General features: G+C 37.6%; 1 protein-coding gene across 1 annotated transcript; it reads left to right on the top strand.

Annotated features, from left to right (window-relative positions):
- The first annotated feature begins 14,032 nt into the window (after positions 1 to 14,032).
- On the top strand, positions 14,033 to 22,274 carry LOC129415964 (uncharacterized). Its single transcript, XM_073872845.1, has 9 exons — positions 14,033 to 16,344; positions 16,753 to 19,734; positions 19,896 to 19,993; positions 20,181 to 20,231; positions 20,343 to 20,724; positions 20,810 to 20,986; positions 21,305 to 21,434; positions 21,546 to 21,624; positions 21,974 to 22,274. Exons 2-8 carry the CDS (start codon positions 17,469 to 17,471, stop codon positions 21,565 to 21,567), a joined length of 3,126 nt encoding a protein of 1,041 aa, XP_073728946.1. The 5' UTR covers positions 14,033 to 16,344; positions 16,753 to 17,468; the 3' UTR covers positions 21,568 to 21,624; positions 21,974 to 22,274.
- Positions 22,275 to 22,497: the final 223 nt, after the last annotated feature.

The following is a 22,497-nucleotide window of genomic DNA, read 5'->3' as shown; positions in this document are numbered from 1 at the left end:
ACGAAGCGAGCACAGTAGTTGCACGTTTTTAAAACAGGAGGAAAGAGACACCACGACACCCACCGCACAACTGGACCAGTTGTCAATCACTGTTTGATTTGAGACTCGTGCAAACGAGAAGAAGGAGGGCGCCCCGCCACAGACTCAACACTGGCACAAATCAAATAGATTTTCCATGATTACCATTTACATTTTATTTTACTATTTAAAACGGCTTCATGTGCTTTTGCAAGCGCTCAGCAGCGTCTCTCTCTCTCTCTCTCGCGTGCACGCTTTCTCACTGCTGCGTGCGGAACCTCGACAGTGCCTCTCTGACACTGAGTGAAGGAGTTAAAAGTTGGCGGTGTTTTCCACCTGGGTTCCTCTGTTGTCTTTTCACGTAAAAGTTAACAGTCAACAGATGTTACTGACAGAGAAGATCGAGTATTATGACTTAACGAAAGGTTAGTGTTTTCCCACACACACACCAGTTCTCTGTGCACGAGCTCTCTCTCTCCCTCCCTATGGTGCGGTATGCGCGCGCACGCTTAACAGTATTCTCTGATATTTTTGAATTTGCACTGAATTGTCTGCGCTATACGCGATCTACAATAAAACTATCACTCGCATTTAAAATTAAAAGCTCTCATAAGCACAATCAGATGAGAAGAGCAACCCTGCATGTGACACACAGGTAATCCGAAATCACCTCGTATCAGCTCTTCAATGTAAATTGTATCAGACAATGTCGCATTTAAATTAGGATTTTAGCAGTATAAAGTAACAGCTGGTTGGATTAAACACGAGGTGTTATTGGGTCGTGTTTAGTTACTAGCTTAAACTCTTTCTTGTTGTCTGACAACATATCAGATAATATGTAAAAAATAGCATTCAGTTTTGTTAAAATACAATATGGGCTAATAAACAATGAAAGTCAGATCAGACAGAGTAGAAAAAAATTTTTTTAAGTAGGCTAATATTTCCCAAAATCCTGATATGTCAGAATGTTAACTAATACCAGCTACACGCAATGCAGATAGCCTACTTAAAGGAACAGTTCACTTAATTTAAATGGTCATATACCTAAACTTGTTTCAAACCTGTATGAGTTTCTTTCTTCTGCTGAACACAAAAAAGAAAAGAGTTAAGAATGTCGGTAACCAAAATCAGTTGATGGATCCCATTGACTTCATATGTAGGTGCAAAATACATGCAGTCAATGGGGTTCATCAACTTTCTGGCTACTAAGATTCTTCAAAATATTTTATTTTGTGTTCAGCCGAAGAAAAACTCATACAGGTTTGAAATAACTTTAGGATGAGTAAATTATGACAATTTATTTAAAGTGAACTATTCTGGAACAGAACTGTTGTTTAATGAAAAAAAAATGAATACCATCTATATTAGAACATGTGGCATTGCACAAGATTTTGGGAACCATGCTTAATATTTTCTAAACCCTACCCGTTCATTTTCATTTGAATTTTTTGATTGGCCCCCCCTGACTGGTTCTTGGTCCCCCCTGTGCCCCCCCATTTATAAAATCCTGGAATCGCCCCTGCACCCACCAGCCCAACGACAGATGCAAGTAGAGTGGGTGAAGGGGTCTCGTGTTCATTCCTTCCTCAGCGCTTCTACAATAATAATTCCATTTATTAGATTTCAATTTATTTATTTTACCTCGGTAGTTAAATTATAATCTGACTGCAATTTATAAATTATCAATGTGCGGAAGCCTTCCCACATCTAGTTTAATTCGCTGTTCTCATAGCGGATAAATAAGGATAAAGATTCCTGTTAGAGAATCAGTCAATGGAGAAGTAATTCCTCAAACTTCTATTTATTATAATTAAGCAGCGAAGCAATGATAGCCATATACATTGGTAGGAGTATAGAGAGTAATGATGAATTACGTTGTGGTCTGTAAAATAAACATAAGTGAATAAACTTCAGTAGTTAAGTTTCAGTTATGTGATTAAAACAGTCATGTAAACATTACACATAACTATTAGTTTAGTTAAGTAAATGAACAGTATATAACATGAACTCAAACAGTTATTAAATATAGTGCGAAGCACATGGTTGCACGTGAGCATCAGCATGTACAATGCTAACATGGCTAATATACATATCAGATTACTGCGATCGCGTCGCGATCGTCATTTGCATATATAAACTAGGGATGGCTGACGCGAAACAGACGTTCCGAAGCTTTGCGAGATCCCGATGCGCAGATGTGTCGAAACACTGATCCGAAGCGTGATTCAAAACACCCATGTCACATGACTATGACCAAATGAAGCCTCGAAGTGTTTCACTAAGTGTTTCATCAGGTGCAGTGTTGCCAGATTGGGCGGTTTTGAATTTGATTGTGCGGGTAAAAATTGGCTTGGGCGGTTGTGCAAAAATTGGGCTGGTTTGGGATCAGTTGGGGGGGTTTGAAACGTGCATTTTATAGGCTAATTATTTAACAAAAAACCCAAATGTGCATGTCTTTCATGTCGTTACTAAACACACGCCCACTGCATGTGTTTGTGTTGACGCCACGCCGATGATGAGTCCGCGTTTAGCCAATCACAAGTGATAGCAGCCAGCCAGCTCTCTCAGCGGGAAATCAAGATGTTACAGATAGGAGTTGGAGAGTGACCCGGGCCTGAAGCAAATGGATAATGCCTTTTAAATCGGAAAATAGCACTGCAAATTCTGCAGCACGGACTCCGGATTGCAACGTATACGTTGCTTGTCACACATCGGCCGTGTCTCAATGCGAATGCTGCAGCCTCCGGAGGTCGCATTTCTAGGCTCCATATACGTCATCGACTGTCTTGTTTTAGAATATTAACAGTTATAAAGTTGACTTTTATTCTTAGTTAATAGTAAATTGTTGTAATATGCTTATACCTTGCGAATGTAATGGTCAGTTAACTAAAATAAACCAGGCTTGATGACGTATGCACCCTGCATACGCGACCTCCGCAGGCTGCAGCTGGAGTAAGAAACGGACATCAATTACACGTGTTTGAGCCGTGGATGAATTATCGGAGCATTTCAGGTGAACAGAACCAAATGTTCGGCTGTCATTTAGTCAATTGTGGAACCATGAACTTCAGCCAGACTGTACATAGTTCTGAAAAGTTCAGATGTTCACAGTGTTCTTCAGCTTCCTTGCAAGTTAATGCACAACCAACAGCCTATTATTATTGTTCTGCATTTACTGCTTAAGGAAAACCTATTTACGATCTCTCACACACACCTATTTATCAAGAGTAAAAATACATTATTAATAATAATATAAATAGATAAACGTTATTAACGAATTGGGTATTTGAATAGTCATAAAACACTTAAATATACGCTGTAAAAGTGCATTGTGCGTGTGGGCGAGGGAGCATAATGTAGCTGTTGGGAACAAGTTATGTCATTTTGCTAGTGTGGTTCTGTTCTGGTGTCGCTAGCTATAGTATGTTGCATTAATTGTGTAAGTTAAAATAACTAAATGCTAATCAAATTAAACCAAAATGTTGATTTAAATATTTTGGGCGTTTTTTTGTGCGTTTGGGCGGGTTTTGGAACACTTTTGGGCTGGAAACCATCAACTCTATCTGGCAACACTGATCAGGTGTGGTCTGCCGAATCAGCGTTTGATTGGCACGGTCGGGAACAGACAACACAATCGCACATCTGTATAAAAGTGAAATAAACACATATTGACCTTGTGGGTTTTTGTGAGAGGAGTTTTTAAAAGGCTGGAGAAATTATCTGTAAAAAAAGAAGTTAGGCTAATTCCTTCCACACACAGCAGATAATTTATATGTGACATGGTGGCTTGATATATTTTATTATTTTCTTATTGTTTATGTGGTATTTATCTCTATTCAGTTTATTTATTAAATAGACCATCGTATAGTTATTGACAATAATGAGCCTAAAAGCTCATGTAGTTGTCAAACAGATGTTAAAACAACAACAAAAAATATGCAAGTTAACTTCATTGTGACAACGGTAATAGTAATAACCATGTACGTGTAAACAGGGCCTCGAGGACACTATCCACTCTCCCACCTGATCACCTGTGTCGATCAATCAACAGGTGGGATACAATTTGTCAGCGCTCGTCTAAAACCTTGTCAAGGCTGCTCTATGGTAAAGCGTGCGAATGACCACTACGTGTCACTGTGGAGGCGGTTTCGAACCATGTTTCGAAGCCTCGACACAATTGATTCAACTGTTTCAGTGTTTCACGAAGCCTCGCTCTGCCCATCACTAATATAAACACTGGCATAACATCGAACATTCACAATAGCAGGCACAAGGTGCTAAAGATGTAACAATATGCGTGATTACTCACATATTTGACATGAACGCACAACATGAACGATATCAGAGAGCTCAGCTGTCTGTCACAGCTCTCAGGTCAGTGGCAACTGTTTAATGGTCCGCCGGAAACAAACTATAAAGGCAACAAAGTTCCCTTCCGTGAACGGACTTTATGACAATCAATATTATTCTGATTCTGATCGTAATTTATATTTATCATTATTATGTTTTCATTCTCTTAATTATTTAAATATACATAGAGAATAAGTTATAATCCTGAAGGTGCTAAGGCAGTTCCATACAGCTGGGCGTAGAGGCATTCTCCTTCTAACTTCAGAGGTTTCTCCAAAACACATTGAAAATAAGAGGATCCATCTATAGTTTAGGTTGAGGCCTTTCTCCATCCAACCTATAAAGTGAGGCAATTATACACATCATATTTTCAATAGAGGTAATTTTCCTAATCTAGGCCCCCTTCGGTAGCCTATATTCTCTTAAATACTTAAAATACAAGAAAAGACTCGACAAGTTTTAAAATGAATAAAAGTTAACAATTTATTATGCCAGGCAGGTTACACTTAAATCAATCATTTAGTTGTTCAAATTCATCAAGTCAAACATTCATTAAAAAGATCAGCATATAAAGAAAAGTCACAAAGTAAGTCCTGGCAATTAAAGACACACAGTAGTGTGGGAAGTTCTGAATACAGATGCTTCCCTGAGTCCTTTGCCAATGTTCCTTATATACACCAGTGAAATGAGAGTTATGGTAAATATATGGTTTTTTCATTAAGTTTCTCGTGGCCCTAAAGGTCACCAAATGGGATCGCCCTCCATCTGTACTTAAGATTACCTAGAAAAGACACACCTCTTAGAGGACAAAGAATATGTTTTAAAGTTAAATCTCCAATATACTCTTATCTTAGACTTAAAGAAATTAGACCTCTTTTTACCCATCGCACCATGACCTTTAAAAAGATATCAAACATGATGTAACAGGATTTCCATCATCACAACATATGATATACTCAATATTACATGTGTTTAGTATATTTCCAGCAACAAGATCTTTGAGAGGGGAAGAAATACAGGTCAGTTCCTGCGTATCAGTGACCCCTGTGGACAGAGACAACACCCTCTCTCGGGAACAGGCATAGAATGTGGTTTTATTGTTTTATGGTCCTGCTCCAAAAACACACTCTTGTCCATCTGCCCTACACTAAGATGGATATCTGTCAAAAATAAAGGTACGAAGCTGTCACTGGGGCAGTACCCTTAAAAAAGGTCCTAATATGTACCATTTAGGTACAAATATGTACTTTTAAAGGTACATTTTGGTGGTTCAAAGTACTAATATGCACTCTTTGGGTACAAAGATGTACCTTTTTGAAAGGGTACTGTCCCAGTGACAACTTTTGTACCTTTATTTCTGAGAGTGTATGATTTCCAAATGATATATGCAAGTATTAAACGGCAATAAATGTCTCATCTATCTCTATGGCTCTGGCTGAGGCTTTCTCCACTTCTCCCCAACGTGACGTAATACCAAAAACGTAAAAAGTGGTCTTTAAGACCATTTTAGAGACATTTAAAAAATGATATACATATCTTGAATTATTTATGTAATCGACAGTGGTGTTTAACCTGCCACACCCCCTTTATGAATCTGATGCATAAACAGTGGCGACTGGTGACTTCTTTTACTGAGGGCGCACGATGCGAAGTTCGTCACAACATGTATGTAGCCCGTCATGTGTGTGGTACGTAATTTCAAAATATGTGTTCTGCGCTTTGAGAGATCGTGTGTGCATCACGTGTCATGCCAAAATAAGTGCCTGCTGCAGACGCGTCAAAGGGTTTATGATAAAAGAGACGGTCGTGTTTGCCAGATACTCGCATAATCTCATGCGTAATCAGAGTTTACTGTTAAGGGAGTGCCTTTTGGAACATGAGCGTCTCTTTTATCATAAACGGTTTTGACGCTAGTGCAGCAGGCACTTATTTTGACAAAACACGTTGTAAGAAAAAATGAAGAGGACGTAGAAAATCTTGATGAAAGTAGTTTATTGTGGTAGCAGTGACAAAGCACTTCGTACTTTGGGTTCAGCAGAGTCAGATTGAACCCTCAGCAAAGTCAGTCTTAACACTTTATAGTTTCAAACCTGTTTTCCCACCCCTAATGCTAATGAAGTATCCCTTTAAATGTAAATTAAGACTAATACTACAAATGACCTCTATATCTCCCACTGTGCCCAAATCCGTCATTGCAGTATCCAACTGTGTGCTCAACCAAGTGGTCAGATAATGTTTAGATGGATGTCTTTTATTATCATGAACCCTCTTTGATCTGTGTTGGTTCAAGAAGTCTCACATTTGCTCCCATACTACTATTAAGAAAGTATTACTTCAGGTTATATTATTGTATTGCTTGAACTGAGATTACCATTTATGATTATCAAGCCTTTTGGAGGGATGAGCTTTATTCAACAGCTAAATTGGAGTAGAATCTTTGTCAAGGCTGACTATAAATTCTTACAGTCCCCCGTTTGATGCTCTTGGCAGAGAAGCATCACATCCACTCCATTCATAAAGATTACACCTCCCATTAATATTAGGGCAGGTGCCCAGTGGCGGCAATACCCTGGCTTAGGTTGTCCCCCATCTGGCCACTGGAGAATCTTACCCGTCATTGGGTCATCACCTCATGCACACTGGTTATCGCTCCATCCCATTAGGCAAGATTATCATAAGGTCTCTCCTAAAATTTGGCAATATGAAACAAACATTTCTTGGGTTTGGGAGAGAAATATTCAAGAACCATCACAGCCAACGGGAACGTCCTAAGGTGATCATTGAAGTATCTGCAATCTGGCGTCTTAATAAAGAACACATACAGCATAGCATAATACATTGACAAACAATGAGTAAGATATACACACTGTTTTGAAGGTTACATCCCAAAGTAAATCTGAATATGCAATAGCTAATTCCCCATTACCCTATCTTTCTCATTAAGATCAATGACATTAACACATTGTCTAATACTGGCAATTTAAAATCAATTCTGGAATATTTTCTTACAATAGTATAGTACTTGTCGGGTCACATTCACATATACAAGGTGTAGTAACACAATTTCTCTCATCTGTGACTATTATCCTATAGAAATGATTCTGAATATGAGTGATTTTAACTTCACAAGCATCAAAGTCCGTTTCTGTTGCTTCACACAATAGTTGTTTTTCCACCGTGTCACACTCGCACATGAAACCAAATGGGGTTTTGTCACAACAGTCTGTGTTTTTTCCTGCCATTCTTCTGATGACAACTTTTCAGCAAATCTAGGAAGGTTCTTCCTTTCTTTTAAGAGCATGTTCCTGTAATGTTCCAAGATTGTCCACCTTTAGAATTTTCTCAAACTCAAAATTTCCTTGCTCCTGGAAAATTGTTTAAAGCATAGCATACATTCATTCTAGTGTCATGTGTAGTGAGTCTTCATAATATGGTTTTCCACCTTGGTAGAAAGACTGCTGTCCATACTCTCTAGAAATAGTTTGATTTATTTGTGCTTCTCCTATCGATTGTCCAATCTTTTTCAATTTTGAAAACAGCTCCTTAGATGAAGCTTTCATAGGCATTGTTCCGATTCGTATGTCACAGGATCTTTTAGACCTGTCGTTCTGGATATTAGCAGGTTTGGAAATGTCTGGATTTCCTATTCCAGTAGTAACTCTAGAGACGTCCTGGTTCCTCTTTCTTGAGGAAGTACCCTGGCATCACTTGTCCTGTTGGCCTTCTGGTCCAAATCGTCTTTCTCCCTAAGGTTACACACTATCTCCGTGCTTACACCTGAAACAAGAAGAATAGAAGAGGTTGCCCCCCTTTTCCCCCACAAGAACTTTTCACATGCAAAACATCAAAGTCACATATGTTTAAACACAGAACATCAAACATCAGTAATGTTTTAAAAAAAAATTTTTTTTTTAATTATTGGCATTAAACATTTTTCATGAATCTTCAAGAATCACCCCCCTTTTGATAGTAAACATATTTTTTTCTAAAATGTGCTATTATCATAAAACAATTTTCTAGTTCACATCAACATCTGCTTGTGACTGAGTTACAGTCATGTTGTTCACACGGTGATGTGTCTGGCAAGGTTTCTTCCTTCTTTCCATTCAACAGTGCTAACTGGGTTTCTAAATTGTCTATTTTCTTAAGCAAATCACAAAAGCAAAAAGTTCTTTTATGTGAAAAATGACACTGTCTTGCCTTGTGTCCTGTCTTTCCACATCTAAAGCAAACAACTTCCTGATCTTTCCATCTTTTCTCTGAACAATGTCTAGCAATGTGACCATCTTTTCCACATGCATGACAGACAAAGTTTCGATATCTCTCTTTGTCTTTACAATGCCTAGCAATGTGACCGGCGTTTCCACATGCATAGCAAAGAATAACACCTGAATTTATTCCTGCAAATCTCATTTGTCTATGATGGAAGCCATCAGTTAATCTAGAATATTCTGTTCTGCCGAAAGCAGCAACTGGATTTCTAGAATTGGCACCTTTCATTTGACTATTAGCATTATTGTTGTAAAACTGTGTCATTTTAGCAATAATGTCATCATATTCAGAGAAAGGCGTCACAAACATTGACACAGCAGAATGGGTGAGTGGATCACATTTGTTAATCAAGGCAGACTTGAAAGTGACATCATTCTTAGTAATATCAGGATTGCCACTGAAAGTTTTAAATGTCTCCATTAATCGTTCTGAAAACGCTGCTGGGTGCTCTCCTTTCCTCATCTGCATCTCAGATATTTTATCCCAATCAACTGACATCATACCCAAAACTTCAAGAAGTGCCTGTTTCCTCTCTGACTTATTTGCAGTTCTGGCCTTTACTCTCTGAGTTAAGGCTCCAGACAAAGTATCAGGCAGACACATCTTTAGCATAACACAGGCATCACCGTCAGTAAAATTATACAGATCTGCGTATCGTTCAAGATTCTTTAGAAAATCTAATGGATCCTGCTTGGCAGGGTCATATTTCCCAATGTTCTTGATCACAATTTCTAGTTCAGATGGATTAAATGCTCTGACCATGGTAGAGGTCATATGCTCTTCCCTTCCTTCACTAGCACGCATAGTTGTAGTCACATGAACTGGTGCCACTGGAAATCTAACTGTAGAGTCAGAGTACTGACTTCTGAATGACTGAGAATCTCTTTCCCATCCCTCAGCACTTTCTTCATGCAAATCTGGCATTTCTGAAACTGGACTACACACCGTAACATCTAACAATGACTTACTAGCATTTTTCTCAGTTGTACCATTCATTATCATACACTGACAGGCTGTCTGTGCTTCCTCCAAACTGTTGGCCAAAATTTCCACAGATGATTTGAGCATGTCTTTGTTAGTTCTAAGCAGTGCAATCTCATTCTGCATCTTGACCTTTTCTTCTTTCCATGTTGTTTCAATAGCCTGGTAATTTTTGGTAGAAATTACCTCAACACTAAGTCGCTCATTTTCAGCTTTTAACTCATCTACTCTCTTCCTAATTATGTTGTACGAAGCAAAAACCGCTTGAAGCGCATTGGCAATCTTTCCTTTTTCATTTTTAGGCATTTTAGGATAAGTTTCAAACTTAGAGATAGCCCATTCATATGGCTTATCAACAACATCTTCTATTCCATCAAATAATCCCTGTGAACCATGCTTGGTAATGTATTTAACAATCAGCGTTTCCATTTCGAAAGTCTTACTGAATTATGTGCAATAATTCAATAGGTATTTACAACTTACTGTCATCAGTGACTACACGTTATCTAGTTGCGTTAAGATATTCATTAGTCTGTTTGTTCATAGTTCCTGTACGTCGGACACTTATGAATTAACAACACAATATGTCAGGCCTCTGAACCTGAAAGTTCCTGCTTCAGACATGGCCACAGTCCGTCGGGCCTTAAGTTCATCTACACAAATGCTCACATGCAGTTTAAAATATAACACTGTCACAACACAACAGTCTACCTAGCTGTATAGCACTTCAGGGGTAACAACAGTTATCAAGTTTAAAACACAGCTGCAATAACTCGAGCAAACTCACACTGGTTCAGGTTTTTTTTTTTAAACTTCACAGAGCGTTGGGCTCTACACAACAATTTTAGTTACTTTAGGAATTCTTTTGTTATAATTCTGCAACCACACTACGTTTGGTTAATTCAATTACTTTAGAATCTTAACAGAAATTATAACAATTCCAAATCAAGTTTCTTTTAACTTGAAAGTCTCACTACTTTGGAGGCCACACTTCTTCGGGCCTAAACCTCTGCTACGCCAACACTCACAAATAGATTAAAATATAACACTGTCACAGTACATCGGTGCTTCTGTGTTATATTTTAAACTATCTAGCCACAGTATACTTCGGGCTTACAACACTATATATCACGTTTAAAACTCTGCTACAGTACGTCGAGCAAAACCACACTGCTTCGGGTTTTTAGTTTTAAACTTAACAGAGCCACCGTGCGTCGAGCTCTCACTACAAGAAGTTTCAGTTACTTTAGAAACTCTTCTGTTATAATTCTGCCACCACACTACGTCGGGTTGATTCAGTTACTTTAGAATCTTAACAGAAATTATAACAACACAACACCACGTTTCAGTTACTTTAGAAACACACAAACTTAAACACTTTGCTTCAGTTACATTAGAAACAAAAATTCCAATACAACTCTGCCACCACACTGCGTCGGGTTAATTCAGTTTCGTTAGAATCTCAAACAGAATTGTATAAAATAGGCTTAAGAACTCCTCCTGCTAAATTAAACAAACTAAATTCCTTCCTCTCCTTACAATTTTCTTTTCTAGATTTTTTTAAACAAGGGGGTTCCCTAAAACAAAAAACAGCATTAAAGAAGAAAAGTCAGTCTTTCTTACCTTTCCCCGCTTTTTTTTTTTTTTGGAAATCCCTCGCTGCTTGGCTCGCCAGTGTAAGAAAAAAAATGAGGAGGACGTAGAAAATCTTGATGAAAGTAGTTTATTGTGGTAGCAGTGACAAAGCACTTCGTACTTTGGGTTCAGCAGAGTCAGATTGAACCCTGAGCAAAGTCAGTCTTAACAGTTTATAGTTTCAAACCTGTTTTTCCACCCCTAATGCTAATGAAGTATCCCTTTAAATGTAAATTAAGACTAATATTACAAATGACCTCTATATCTCCCACTGTGCCCAAATCCGTCATTGTAGTATCCAACTGTGTGCTCAACCAAGTGGTCAGATAATGTTTAGATAGATGTCTTTTATTATCATGAACCCTCTTTGATCTGTGTTGGTTCAAGAAGTCTCACATTTGCTCCCATACTACTATTAAGAAAGTATTACTTCAGGTTATATTATTGTATTGCTTGAACTGAGATTACCATTTATGATTATCAAGCCTTTTGGAGGGATGAGCTTTATTCAACAGCTAAATTGAAGTGGAATCTTTGTCAAGGCTGACTATAAATTCTTACAACGTGATGCACACATGATCTCTCCACACCCATGACACATATTTTGGAAAAGGGAACCACACACATGATACTCCGAACACTTATTTTGAATTCGCGCCCCTCGGATGAGAAGTCACGAGCCGCCACTGTGCATAAAATATTTAAAAACAAGAAAATAAGATATGTTGGGGAAAATATGAGTATTACCAGCAATGTTGAGCATTATAAGCATACGTTATTTGGCAAACATAAGGCATTTGTAATTATAAAGCGTTTGCACGTGTGTGTGTTTTCTCCTTGCGATGTAAAATAGGCCTTCAACTGAAACAGATAATCACTGAGTCCATTCCCGACTCCCGAGCGACCACATTCAACATAACAAGTAATTTGTTATAATGTACAATTTTGTTTCTGAAATAGTTTTGTGTTGTTGTGTGCAGATAAGTTTTGAATTGATAGTTATGTAGTATGTAGTGCTCTTTCTTATTTTGTTATCATGTGTCTATTTGGATTCTCCAGGTGCACAGTTTTTGTTTGGAAAGAAGCTCACAGAAACTAAAACCAGATGTATGCAGCGTTGCCAGGCGTGCAGCACCAGCGTAAACCAGCTTAGACGACTCTTCTAAGCTTTCAGTCTGGTAAAGCTGGTTTTTCGATCTGAACAGCTAAAAGTGGACTCTAAAAACCTCTCTAAAACCAGCCTGCTACACCAGCTAAAACCAAACTGGGAGGTCAGGTCAACTAGGTTAGGTTGGTTTTAGCTGTTTTTCAGTAGGGAATGTTTATCCCTATACTAAAGTTATCCTCATTGTGATATGTCTTTGAATAATCTCTTATTATTATCACACAGGTCCACGTGCTCGTCTCCACTCAAACCTTTGCAGAGAAATGAAACAGTGACTGCATGTTTGATCTACAGTCGCCACCTAGTGGTGATAAAAATGAATAGCATTAACAGAAAGTATGATTTCAACATGTTTTTGGTGGTATGGTACAGTGCTTTATATAGATTAATGTTATATGGTACAGTCGTCTTTAGCTTAAAGGTAAATATAACAGTGAATGAAGATAATTTTTAAACTGTGTTTAGATGTAGTTCAATAAAGTTCAGAGTATCAGTGAAGCAAGTTTGAGAGATTTCTACATAAAATCTATAATGTAAACAATATAATCTTGATATATTTAATAAGGTAAAAATTTTAAATAAGGTCTATCTCTATTTACAGTTGTTTTATGCCACATTTAACCTCCTAAGACCTGGATGTCACATATGTGGACATCAATGTTTTTGTTGTTTGCACCATAATACTTAATTCTGTGTAACTGGAACTTGTTATACACAAACATGGACAAATACACTGCTTCATGTTCAAAGAAAAATATTTGATTATTATATTTATTGGTTCCCAAAAATAGCTGATAGAAATCTGAAAAAAAAGACAAATCCTTAGGAGGTTAATTTAGGCTTCATGTTATCTAACCAAAGATAGGAGATTGTTGCATAAAGTTGGTTTGGGGCAGAAAAAATAATTTTGGTAGTGGAAACCTTTTTTAAGATCTTTCCTCTCATCTCATACAGTATTTGTCCACCACCAAGACCCTTTAGTCTCTGTGGTGGTTCTTCATCAGTCAACATGTCAAATATCCTTTAATGTGTTTGGGAATTAATATTAAGTGTTTAGTGAATTTAACCCTGCAGTAAACCCAGCAATATGTAACTCTGTTGATGCTTCAACTGCTGTAAGGGATGAGGGATTATTAGCTAACTTAATGTCTGTTTTTGCCAGTGTTTAACTATTTGATATGTGTGAAGGATTTTTAACAATGACAAAAAACTTTTGTATGTATCATGCATTAAAATATATGACCTTTGATGCTTTTTAATGATTTAAATAAAATCTCCATACAATCTGAGCATGTCTGTGTTTTACTCTCGACTAATACTCTTTTCTTTTAACATTACTGGTAATTAACATAGCGCCATCTAGTGGTTGTAAATGAATAACACAATAGGTCTAGATATATTAATACAAAATAGCATCTATACATACTGTAAAATACATTTTAAAAAGTAGTAATAAGCATTAAGACATATTAAAGAGATTTTATGATATTCATATATATATCTACAATAAAAAGTCTAAATGTTGTAAATAGTTTTAATTAAACAACACAGGGGACATAAATATATATATATATATATATATATATATATATATATAAAACTCATCACAGTTGAACCGTAAACAGAACAAAGTCATTAAACTCCATGACAACCATACTGTAGAACTTATCGTTGTCATAGAGACATTATGACATCACAATCGGTGCCTATAAAACGCTCAGCCAGATGAAACTGGTATCATTTGACTGATCTGAACGCTTGCCTTTGGTTGACTCCGAACGCTACTGTACAGATTATCAAGTGAATTTGCAGACTTTCAAATAGTTCGCAACTTTAAACTGCTTGACGCACTGTGTACAGACAGACAGTTTACTTAGATTTCAACCCTCTGTGAACCGAGTCTAAGCACAGTTAAGTCTGCAGTTATCTTTTCACATCATGTTTCGTCCTGTAACACCATTGTCCGACAAGGACATGGAAGGAGCAGATGTTGAAAATATGGATCTGCCGAATGCTGTGCCGAACTTTGACTATGTCCCTGATTTCGGACTTTCGTCACAAGTCGGGCGCGCTGCCGGTTTAAATCCATTTGAAGGAGGAGAGGAGGAGGAGGAGATGGTGGATGTTTATCCAACACATGAGGCGAAACGCCAAAAAGGTAAGATGCGAGTTAAAGCAAAAAGTCTGAATTTCATGCTGATAAGTTTACATAAAGTTATTGTGTTGTTAATGCACGTGTACATGTAGACACACCAGGTGGTGCTCGTGTACTTGATATTTCACCCGCCGTTTTTCTTGACCGGCAGAATACGCAAACAAATTTTAACTCCATTAATTTAACAAAAAGCGACCAAAATTAATAAAACATCCTCACAATTTAAGATAAGAATTACGCCGTATGAGGTCTTGTTTTTTAATATCCCTCACGATAATTAACTATGGTTTTTATGTGGTAAAAGTGTAGTAACCATGTTTATTGGTGTATTGAGTACTATTAGCAAAGCCATGGTTATTTTGTGGTAACAATGGTTTTAATAAAGTACCGTTAACCATGTTTTGTTGGATGTAAATGTTTCACTTTCATAAGGGATGTATAACATAAATAGTTAGCCGTGCACACTGTTGTTATCCAGACTGTTTTGTTCATTTACTGAAGCCAATGTTGTGTACTATTTTTATTTTTGCTTGCTTGTTTTCTCATGATCACAACTTAATTTCTCGTTATCTCAAGTTAACAAAAGTTGTATTTTTTGTGATGTGATGAAAGCTCTTGGGTTCTTAATATGTATGTACATGAACGGGTTGTATTGTTTGAAGACAGCAGAGGTATATTTTGGTAAATTAGGGGATGAACAAATTAGGTTTTACTTAGATCAGGGATTCGTTTAAGATGAAATCGATTCGTCAGTATGTAGTTGACAATTTGATAGTGGTGAATTTAGGGACCGTCTCTAAAGTTACTCTTTAATATACACGTTTCTACTTTATACAGCATTTAAATGGAATAACTTTTAGTCAACAAACAATCACAAACCCAACTGTGTTCATATGGTTGTCGGCTATTATGTACACTTTTACTTATATAGTTATTAATATAATTGTTAATTACTATTAAAGATAGAATCGTGTACATTATTACTTTGAAGATGGTCCCTAAATTCACACACATTATGGGGTGGTTTCCCGGGAAGAGATATCTTAAACCAGGACTAGGCCTTAATTTATTTAGAAAATATAACTAGTTTTAACAAACATGCGTTACTAAAAACATTACTTGTGTGCATTTTGAGGCAAAACAAAGGGCACTGATGTATTTTAAGATATGTCAGTGCAAGTTCCTTTCAGTTTGGACAGCTCTTATTTATATATCTTATACGTTTTTATGTAATTATTAGCTACACGTATGCATCAGCAGTTCACTTTAAAATACACTAAATATTATGGACAGGAAATTACATTATGACATTTGGATTGTCAGGATAACAACTTTTTGTTATCTCGAGATCCCCAGAAAATAAAGTCATGATCACGAGAAAACAAGCAAGCAAAAATAATATTAATGCATGTTCTCTGTCGGCTTCAATACAATTTAGACAAAAAGAAAAATTATAATTTCAAATGAAGGCATTACTTTATTGAATTATTTTGTACAGTTGAATAAATAATAGATTAAAATAAGTGACAAGTTTTAGACACATATTGATCACTTCAGTTAAAGCATTCATTTCATAACATTATTTATTGAATTGCAGTGTTGGGATGGAGATGTGATGATGGTGGAATGGATTTTGTCCTACCAAGTGCGGTCCCTGACATTGTCCCGAACAACGGACATTTGTTAGACAGACGCGCCGGGAGTTCACATCCACGAGGAGGAGTAAAGGAGTTTACTCCTGCATTTGAGGAGGCGAACAGCCCCACAGGTCAGATGGAAATTTTGTGTTCCTGACAATCTTTAAATCTGTACCATGTTTCTTCCTCAATAGTTTTGTCGGCCCTTGCAGATACTGATATCTTATTACATTAAAGTCAGTAAAATAAAGCATCTTACAATAAGAAATTAAGTTTAGACCATTTTTCTAGTGTGTTTTAAACTCTTATTTTAACAGCATTATTAATGCAATAATCATTGCTGTATTTTTAGGAATTTGTTATAAAGAATTAGATACTCAATTACATATACATATTTAATCAAATAGTATCTGGGTGGACAGTTTGTTAAATGTGTTTATTAAGTATTATTACTGACCACGGTTCTTTGTCATTCTCTTTTGTCATAATGAATTTTCTAATAGTTTATCATTTGTTTTTGTTTTTCTTTTTTGGTGTAGAAAAATGCGAGAATAAATTATTGAAATCATTAAAGAAGGGATGGAATATTGTAAGGCGCCCATTCCTTCATAATGATAAAGTGGAAACACTGATTCCTTCAGAGGTTTGTTACATCATTACATTTACTACAACTATCTGTCCATTTATAGACATGTTTCCATCCAGGTTTTGTTATCGACCAAGTGAATATGCGTAAAAAAGGTTTTCTATTCAAATGGTGCTAAAATGGTGTCCGTGGTGATATCACGAAGGATGAAAGCGACATTAGTTTTGGTGTATCACAAAAAATCTGATCTTGAGCAAATTATCTACCTAATTTCTCTAATGCTCTTAAAATAAAAGCTTAGTCAGGTCGAGTCTGATGTTTGTGGTCTCGGTAATTTAAAATAAATGTGCTTTCACCAAAGGGACCCGATTATGAGGAGAAAAAATGTAATATTTAGGAGAATAAACATGAATCATTTTATGGATAAGTGATTGACATTTCAGCACTTCATGAAGTAAGTTCAGTGCAGCTTGTGTACCCTCTGTGTATATGGAGGATCGACTCTGCAAATCAAAACAGAAAGTCTCAGGCTGCAATAAGAGCGCCTATTGTTTGCTGTTATGCCCTTCAGAGGTTGCGCGTGATGAAGATCTATCATGTGACATCACATTTATTTGCGTTAAAGCTATTTTTTATATATATGTATTTTGAGGTATTGACATTGCATTTATGCGCTTAAGCATTTTTTTGCTAAAAAGCCTTGGATGGAAACATTTATCTGTCTGTCTGTCCATCTGTCTGACCCACCTCTGGTCTTCTCCACAGCTTAATGCAGATTCAGATGATCCTAATGTAAAGGATGATGCTGGTCTGGCGAGCTCTGAATTAAACAATAAGATCAAACCGGAAAAACAACGAATGGCATTCTTTGACTGTCTCTGGAGGGGCAAGGTGGAGTCAGTGCCGACTCCCCTGCTTAAAGCGGATCCAGCTATCCCTGATGTTAGGGAAGTTGTTGATCTTGCATCACAGTCAAAGACCTACGTTGGTCCGAAGAAGCAGAAAGAAAAGGCTTCAAAGAGCCGCAAATCTAACCTCCAGGGAGAAAAAGTGACTGTTGTGCCAACTCAACAGCCCAAGGCTATTTCAGATATTCCTGTTGGCATGGATGTTCCTGCTCTGGCCGGCCCCCAATCAAAACCAAAGATTCGTCCGGATAAATGCATGACATTGACGCAACGCTTCTTTGGATGCTTCCGGAGGGGCAAAGTGGAGTCGATGCCGACTTCACAGATTGAGGCCGATCCAGCTATCCCTGATGCCAGGGAAGTTGTTGATCTGGCAGATTCTCAATCGAAGAGTGTTGGCTTAAAGCAACAAAAACAAAAGGCTTCAAAGAGCCGCTCATTTCACAACCCTTGGAGTAAAAAAGGGAAGAGTAAAGTGAAAAAAGATGCCAATCCAGCTATTCCTGATGCCATGGATGATGTGGATCTGGCCAGTTTTGGTGGCATCGCTGCAGCCAATGCCAGGCTACTGAAGTTAGGTGCCATTCCAGAGAATATTGGGTTAAAAGGTGGTGGAAATCCTGACCCAAATAAAGCAAAAAATCCTGGGTCAAAAGATGTTGGAAATCCTGAGGCAAAAGGTTGTAAAAATCCCAGGCCAAAAGCTCTTAAAGCTCTTGAAAATCCCAGACGTTTTTGGGGTCCTAACCCAGGTAGATTTATAATTCCCACACCAAAAGCTTTGGAAAATACTAGACGTTTTTGGGATCCTTACCCAGCTAGATTTAAAACTCGCAGACGAAAAGTTGTTGGAAAACCCGCAATAGGTTGGATTCGTAACCCAACTAAATTTAAAATTACCCCACCAGAAGCTTTTGAAAATCCCAGAGATTCCTCGCCAGAAGATGATAAGGTTGTCAGGCCAAAAGCTTTTGAAAATCCCCGACGTTTTTGGATTCCTAAACCAAGTAGATTTAAAATTCCCACACCAAAAGCTTTTGAAAATCCCAGAGATCCCTCGCCAGAAGATGATAAAGTTGTCAGGCCAAAAGTTATGAATGTTGTTCAACAAGCTTTTAAACCGCCAAGTGAGAAGAAACGAGCTAATCGCTCAGTACCAAGAGGTCCCACACCAAAAGCTTTTGAAAATCCCAGAGATCCCTCGCCAGAAGATGATAAAGTTGTCAGGCCAAAAGTTATGAATGTTGTTCAACAAGCTTTTAAACCCCCAAGCGAGAAGAAACGAGCTAATCGCTCAGTGCCAAGAGGTCCCACACCAAAAGCTTTTGAAAATCCCAGAGATCCCTCGCCAGAAGATGATAAAGTTGTCAGGCCAAAAGTTATGAATGTTGTTCAACAAGCTTTTAAACCGCCAAGCGAGAAGAAACGAGCTAATCGCTCAGTGCCAAGAGGTCCCACACCAAAAGCTTTTGAAAATCCCAGAGATCCCTCGCCAGAAGATGATAAAGTTGTCAGGCCAAAAGTTATGAATGTTGTTCAACAAGCTTTTAAACCGCCAAGCGAGAAGAAACGAGCTAATCGCTCAGTACCAAGAGGTCCCACACCAAAAGCTTTTGAAAATCCCAGAGATCCCTCGCCAGAAGATGATAAAGTTGTCAGGCCAAAAGTTATGAATGTTGTTCCACAAGCTTTTAAACCCCCAAGCGAGAAGAAACGAGCTAATCGCTCAGTGCCAAGAGGTCCCACACCAAAAGCTTTTGAAAATCCCAGAGATCCCTCGCCAGAAGATGATAAAGTTGTCAGGCCAAAAGTTATGAATGTTGTTCAACAAGCTTTTAAACCCCCAAGCGAGAAGAAACGAGCTAATCGCTCAGTGCCAAGAGGTCCCACACCAAAAGCTTTTGAAAATCCCAGAGATCCCTCGCCAGAAGATGATAAAGTTGTCAGGCCAAAAGTTATAAATGTTGTTCAACAAGCTTTTGAACCGCCAAGCAAGAAGAAACGAGCTAATCGCTCAGTGCTTAGAGGTGAGTGTACTGACTTCATTACTCCTACTTTGCAACAATAAGTGAAATGGTTTCTTCATCATATTCTTCTGTACCTGGAAATGTATGCTGTACCTTTCATCTGTGAGTATATGAGTGTTAACATGTACTGTCACCTCATCATTTTTCTGTGTGTTTTTCAGAGCCTTTTGATTCTATATATCAACTCTTGTATGAAGTGCTTGGGCAAGGGTGCGGTGGCAAAGTGAACAAAGGGATCCGTATATCGGATAACACTCCGGTAATGCACTCGTATTTATATCAAACACAATGTTTGCTGAAATTTGTATGTTCACTTGATCTAAACCATGTTTTAAAGTTTGTAGATTCTTAAACCTTAAAGTTATGTGTGCAGTGTCAGGTGAGCCGCTTTAGTCAGCTCAAGAGAAATTAACTTTTTTGTTTTTTTGTTGTTTTTCTCTTTACAGGTTGCCATCAAGCAAATAAACAAACGAAAGTATGAAAGGACTCTTCAGATTGTAAGTTGTCATAAAATTCGATGAATTGAACTAAACAGAAAATAGAGATTACGCACCAATACAAGATATTTGTTTCATCTAATTGTAATTTGTTGACCATTTTTTGTCCAGCCTGGATACCCCAAACCACTTATAACAGAAGTGGCGCTGATGCTTAAGTTAAGAGATGCGCCCTCATGCCCCAATGTCATACAGATGTATGACTGGTACGACACTAAACACTTTTACACGCTCGTGTTGGAGTACCCACTGCACAGCGAATCCTTGTGGGATTTTGTTACAAATCATAGAGGACTAAGTGAAAATACAGCAAGACATCTCATGCGTCAGGCGGTACTGGCAGTGAAACACTGTCTGGATAATGGAGTTTTTCACACCGACCTCCATGCCAGTAACTTCTTGGTGCAGCAATCAACAATGAGCCTGAAGTTAATTGACTTTGGGGCTGGACATTATCTGACGCATGAGGCATATAAGACCTCCGACTTTGTAGGTGAGCTGAATTTTTTTAATATAGCGGAGTATTGAAACCTGTTGTTTCTTTTACAAAATGACTCAACACGATGTTTTGTGTACAGGAGCTCCATGTTGCACCCCGCCTGAGATCAAAACAGCTAAGAAATTCCACGCCGTGCCAGCAAACGTCTGGGCCTTAGGTACTGTGCTGTACTTCATGGTGCTTGGATCTTTGCCCTGTCTTTTAAACGACTTTAATTCCGGGTGTCTGAAGACAAATGAGAAGGATTTATCAAAGGGTGAGTGAAAATGACTGATCAACATGCACACACAAAGTCTCTGATCAAATCCACAATTAATATTATCAGATGACACGGTCTGTCTGGTAAAATGTTAGACTTTATTGGGTTTAGCTAAACAGTCATTTAGTGGCTCGCCGATGTATTACATCACTGTGCCATCATCTTAACCTGAGGTACTGTCTGTCTGTGACCAGGGGCCCTTTAGATGATAGACAGACAACAAAAATGACAACAAAAGCGTCTCTTTATGCCATGATCATTATTGTCATTTGTGTGTCATGATGACTAACCAGCTCTCTCCTAAATCTTGTACAGAAATCTGTGATCTGTTAAGTTGGTGCCTGGCCCTGAATCCAAGTGATCGTCCGACGCTCAAGCAGATCTTAGATCATGACTGGTTTAAAACTAAGTCTGACAAAGAAGAGCTACTCGTGTACAAAATCAGGTAACAGACCTTTTCAAGTAGGAAACTGCATTTTGCAGATTACATGCTTTTTATTTTGCGTAGTTAGTTGTGTAGAAAGATTGTTTTAAATGTACATTTTCATCACTACAGGGCAATATCCACACAAAAATGAAAAGGATGAAGCTGAATGACTGAAGGAGAGGGGAATGGAGTTTGGAGTTTGAAGGAGGTATGAATGAATGCTTTTTTTAACTATAATCGCATAATCTCGTGCGTAATCAAAGTTTACTGTTAAGGGAGTGTCTTGCGTGTATTTTGTGAACGTGAGCTTCTCTTTTATCATAAATGGTTGTGGCCCGTGTGCAGCAGGCACTTGTTTTGAAGAAACATGTGATGCACATGGTTCACGTGACGCAACAAACAAATATTTTTAAAACACAACACTTATTTTGAATTAGCGTCCCTCGGATGAGCAGTCACGAGCCGCCACTGATATTGTGGCTTTAAGGTTCTAGATATACTATAAATATGATGACTAAAAATTAAATGTTGACATTTTCTTTCTTTCTCATCTTCAGGTTGTATTTCAGACTTCATGAACACAGACCGCTGGCTGAACATCTGATGCAGATCCTGTCTCATCCTTGAACACATTAAAAAAAAATCAATTCTTAATGTTTTTATTTTTCAAAGTTGTAAAATAAAGTATCTAATATATAGTAAGTTCTCTATAGAATCAGCTATGTCTGGCTCTCTCTCGGGTTTTTTTTCTCCTAGGAGTTTAGGGAGTCAGGTTTATGAATGTAAAGCTGCTTTGAAATAATTAAAAAATTGTGAAAAGTGCTACAGTATATAAATAAAATTGAATTGAATATGGAAGACTTTTCTTTAGCAGATGTTTTCATTTGCTTTTTTAACTTTATTATTTGATCAAACTGATTAACTTGGTTACTTATGTACATGTTTTTCATATGCAATATCAAACCCTTGACCTTGGTATAAAATACTGGGAGTTAAAATAGTAAATTCAATCAGACACAATGTTAAACCTGATGCTGTTTTAACCCAAATAAATAAGTACACTTGACCTAAACCTTAGTGG

This window comes from Misgurnus anguillicaudatus, chromosome 11 (genome assembly GCF_027580225.2).
Source record: "Misgurnus anguillicaudatus chromosome 11, ASM2758022v2, whole genome shotgun sequence".
NCBI lineage: Eukaryota > Metazoa > Chordata > Actinopteri > Cypriniformes > Cobitidae > Misgurnus > Misgurnus anguillicaudatus.
This window is presented reverse-complemented; position numbering and strand designations above follow the sequence as displayed.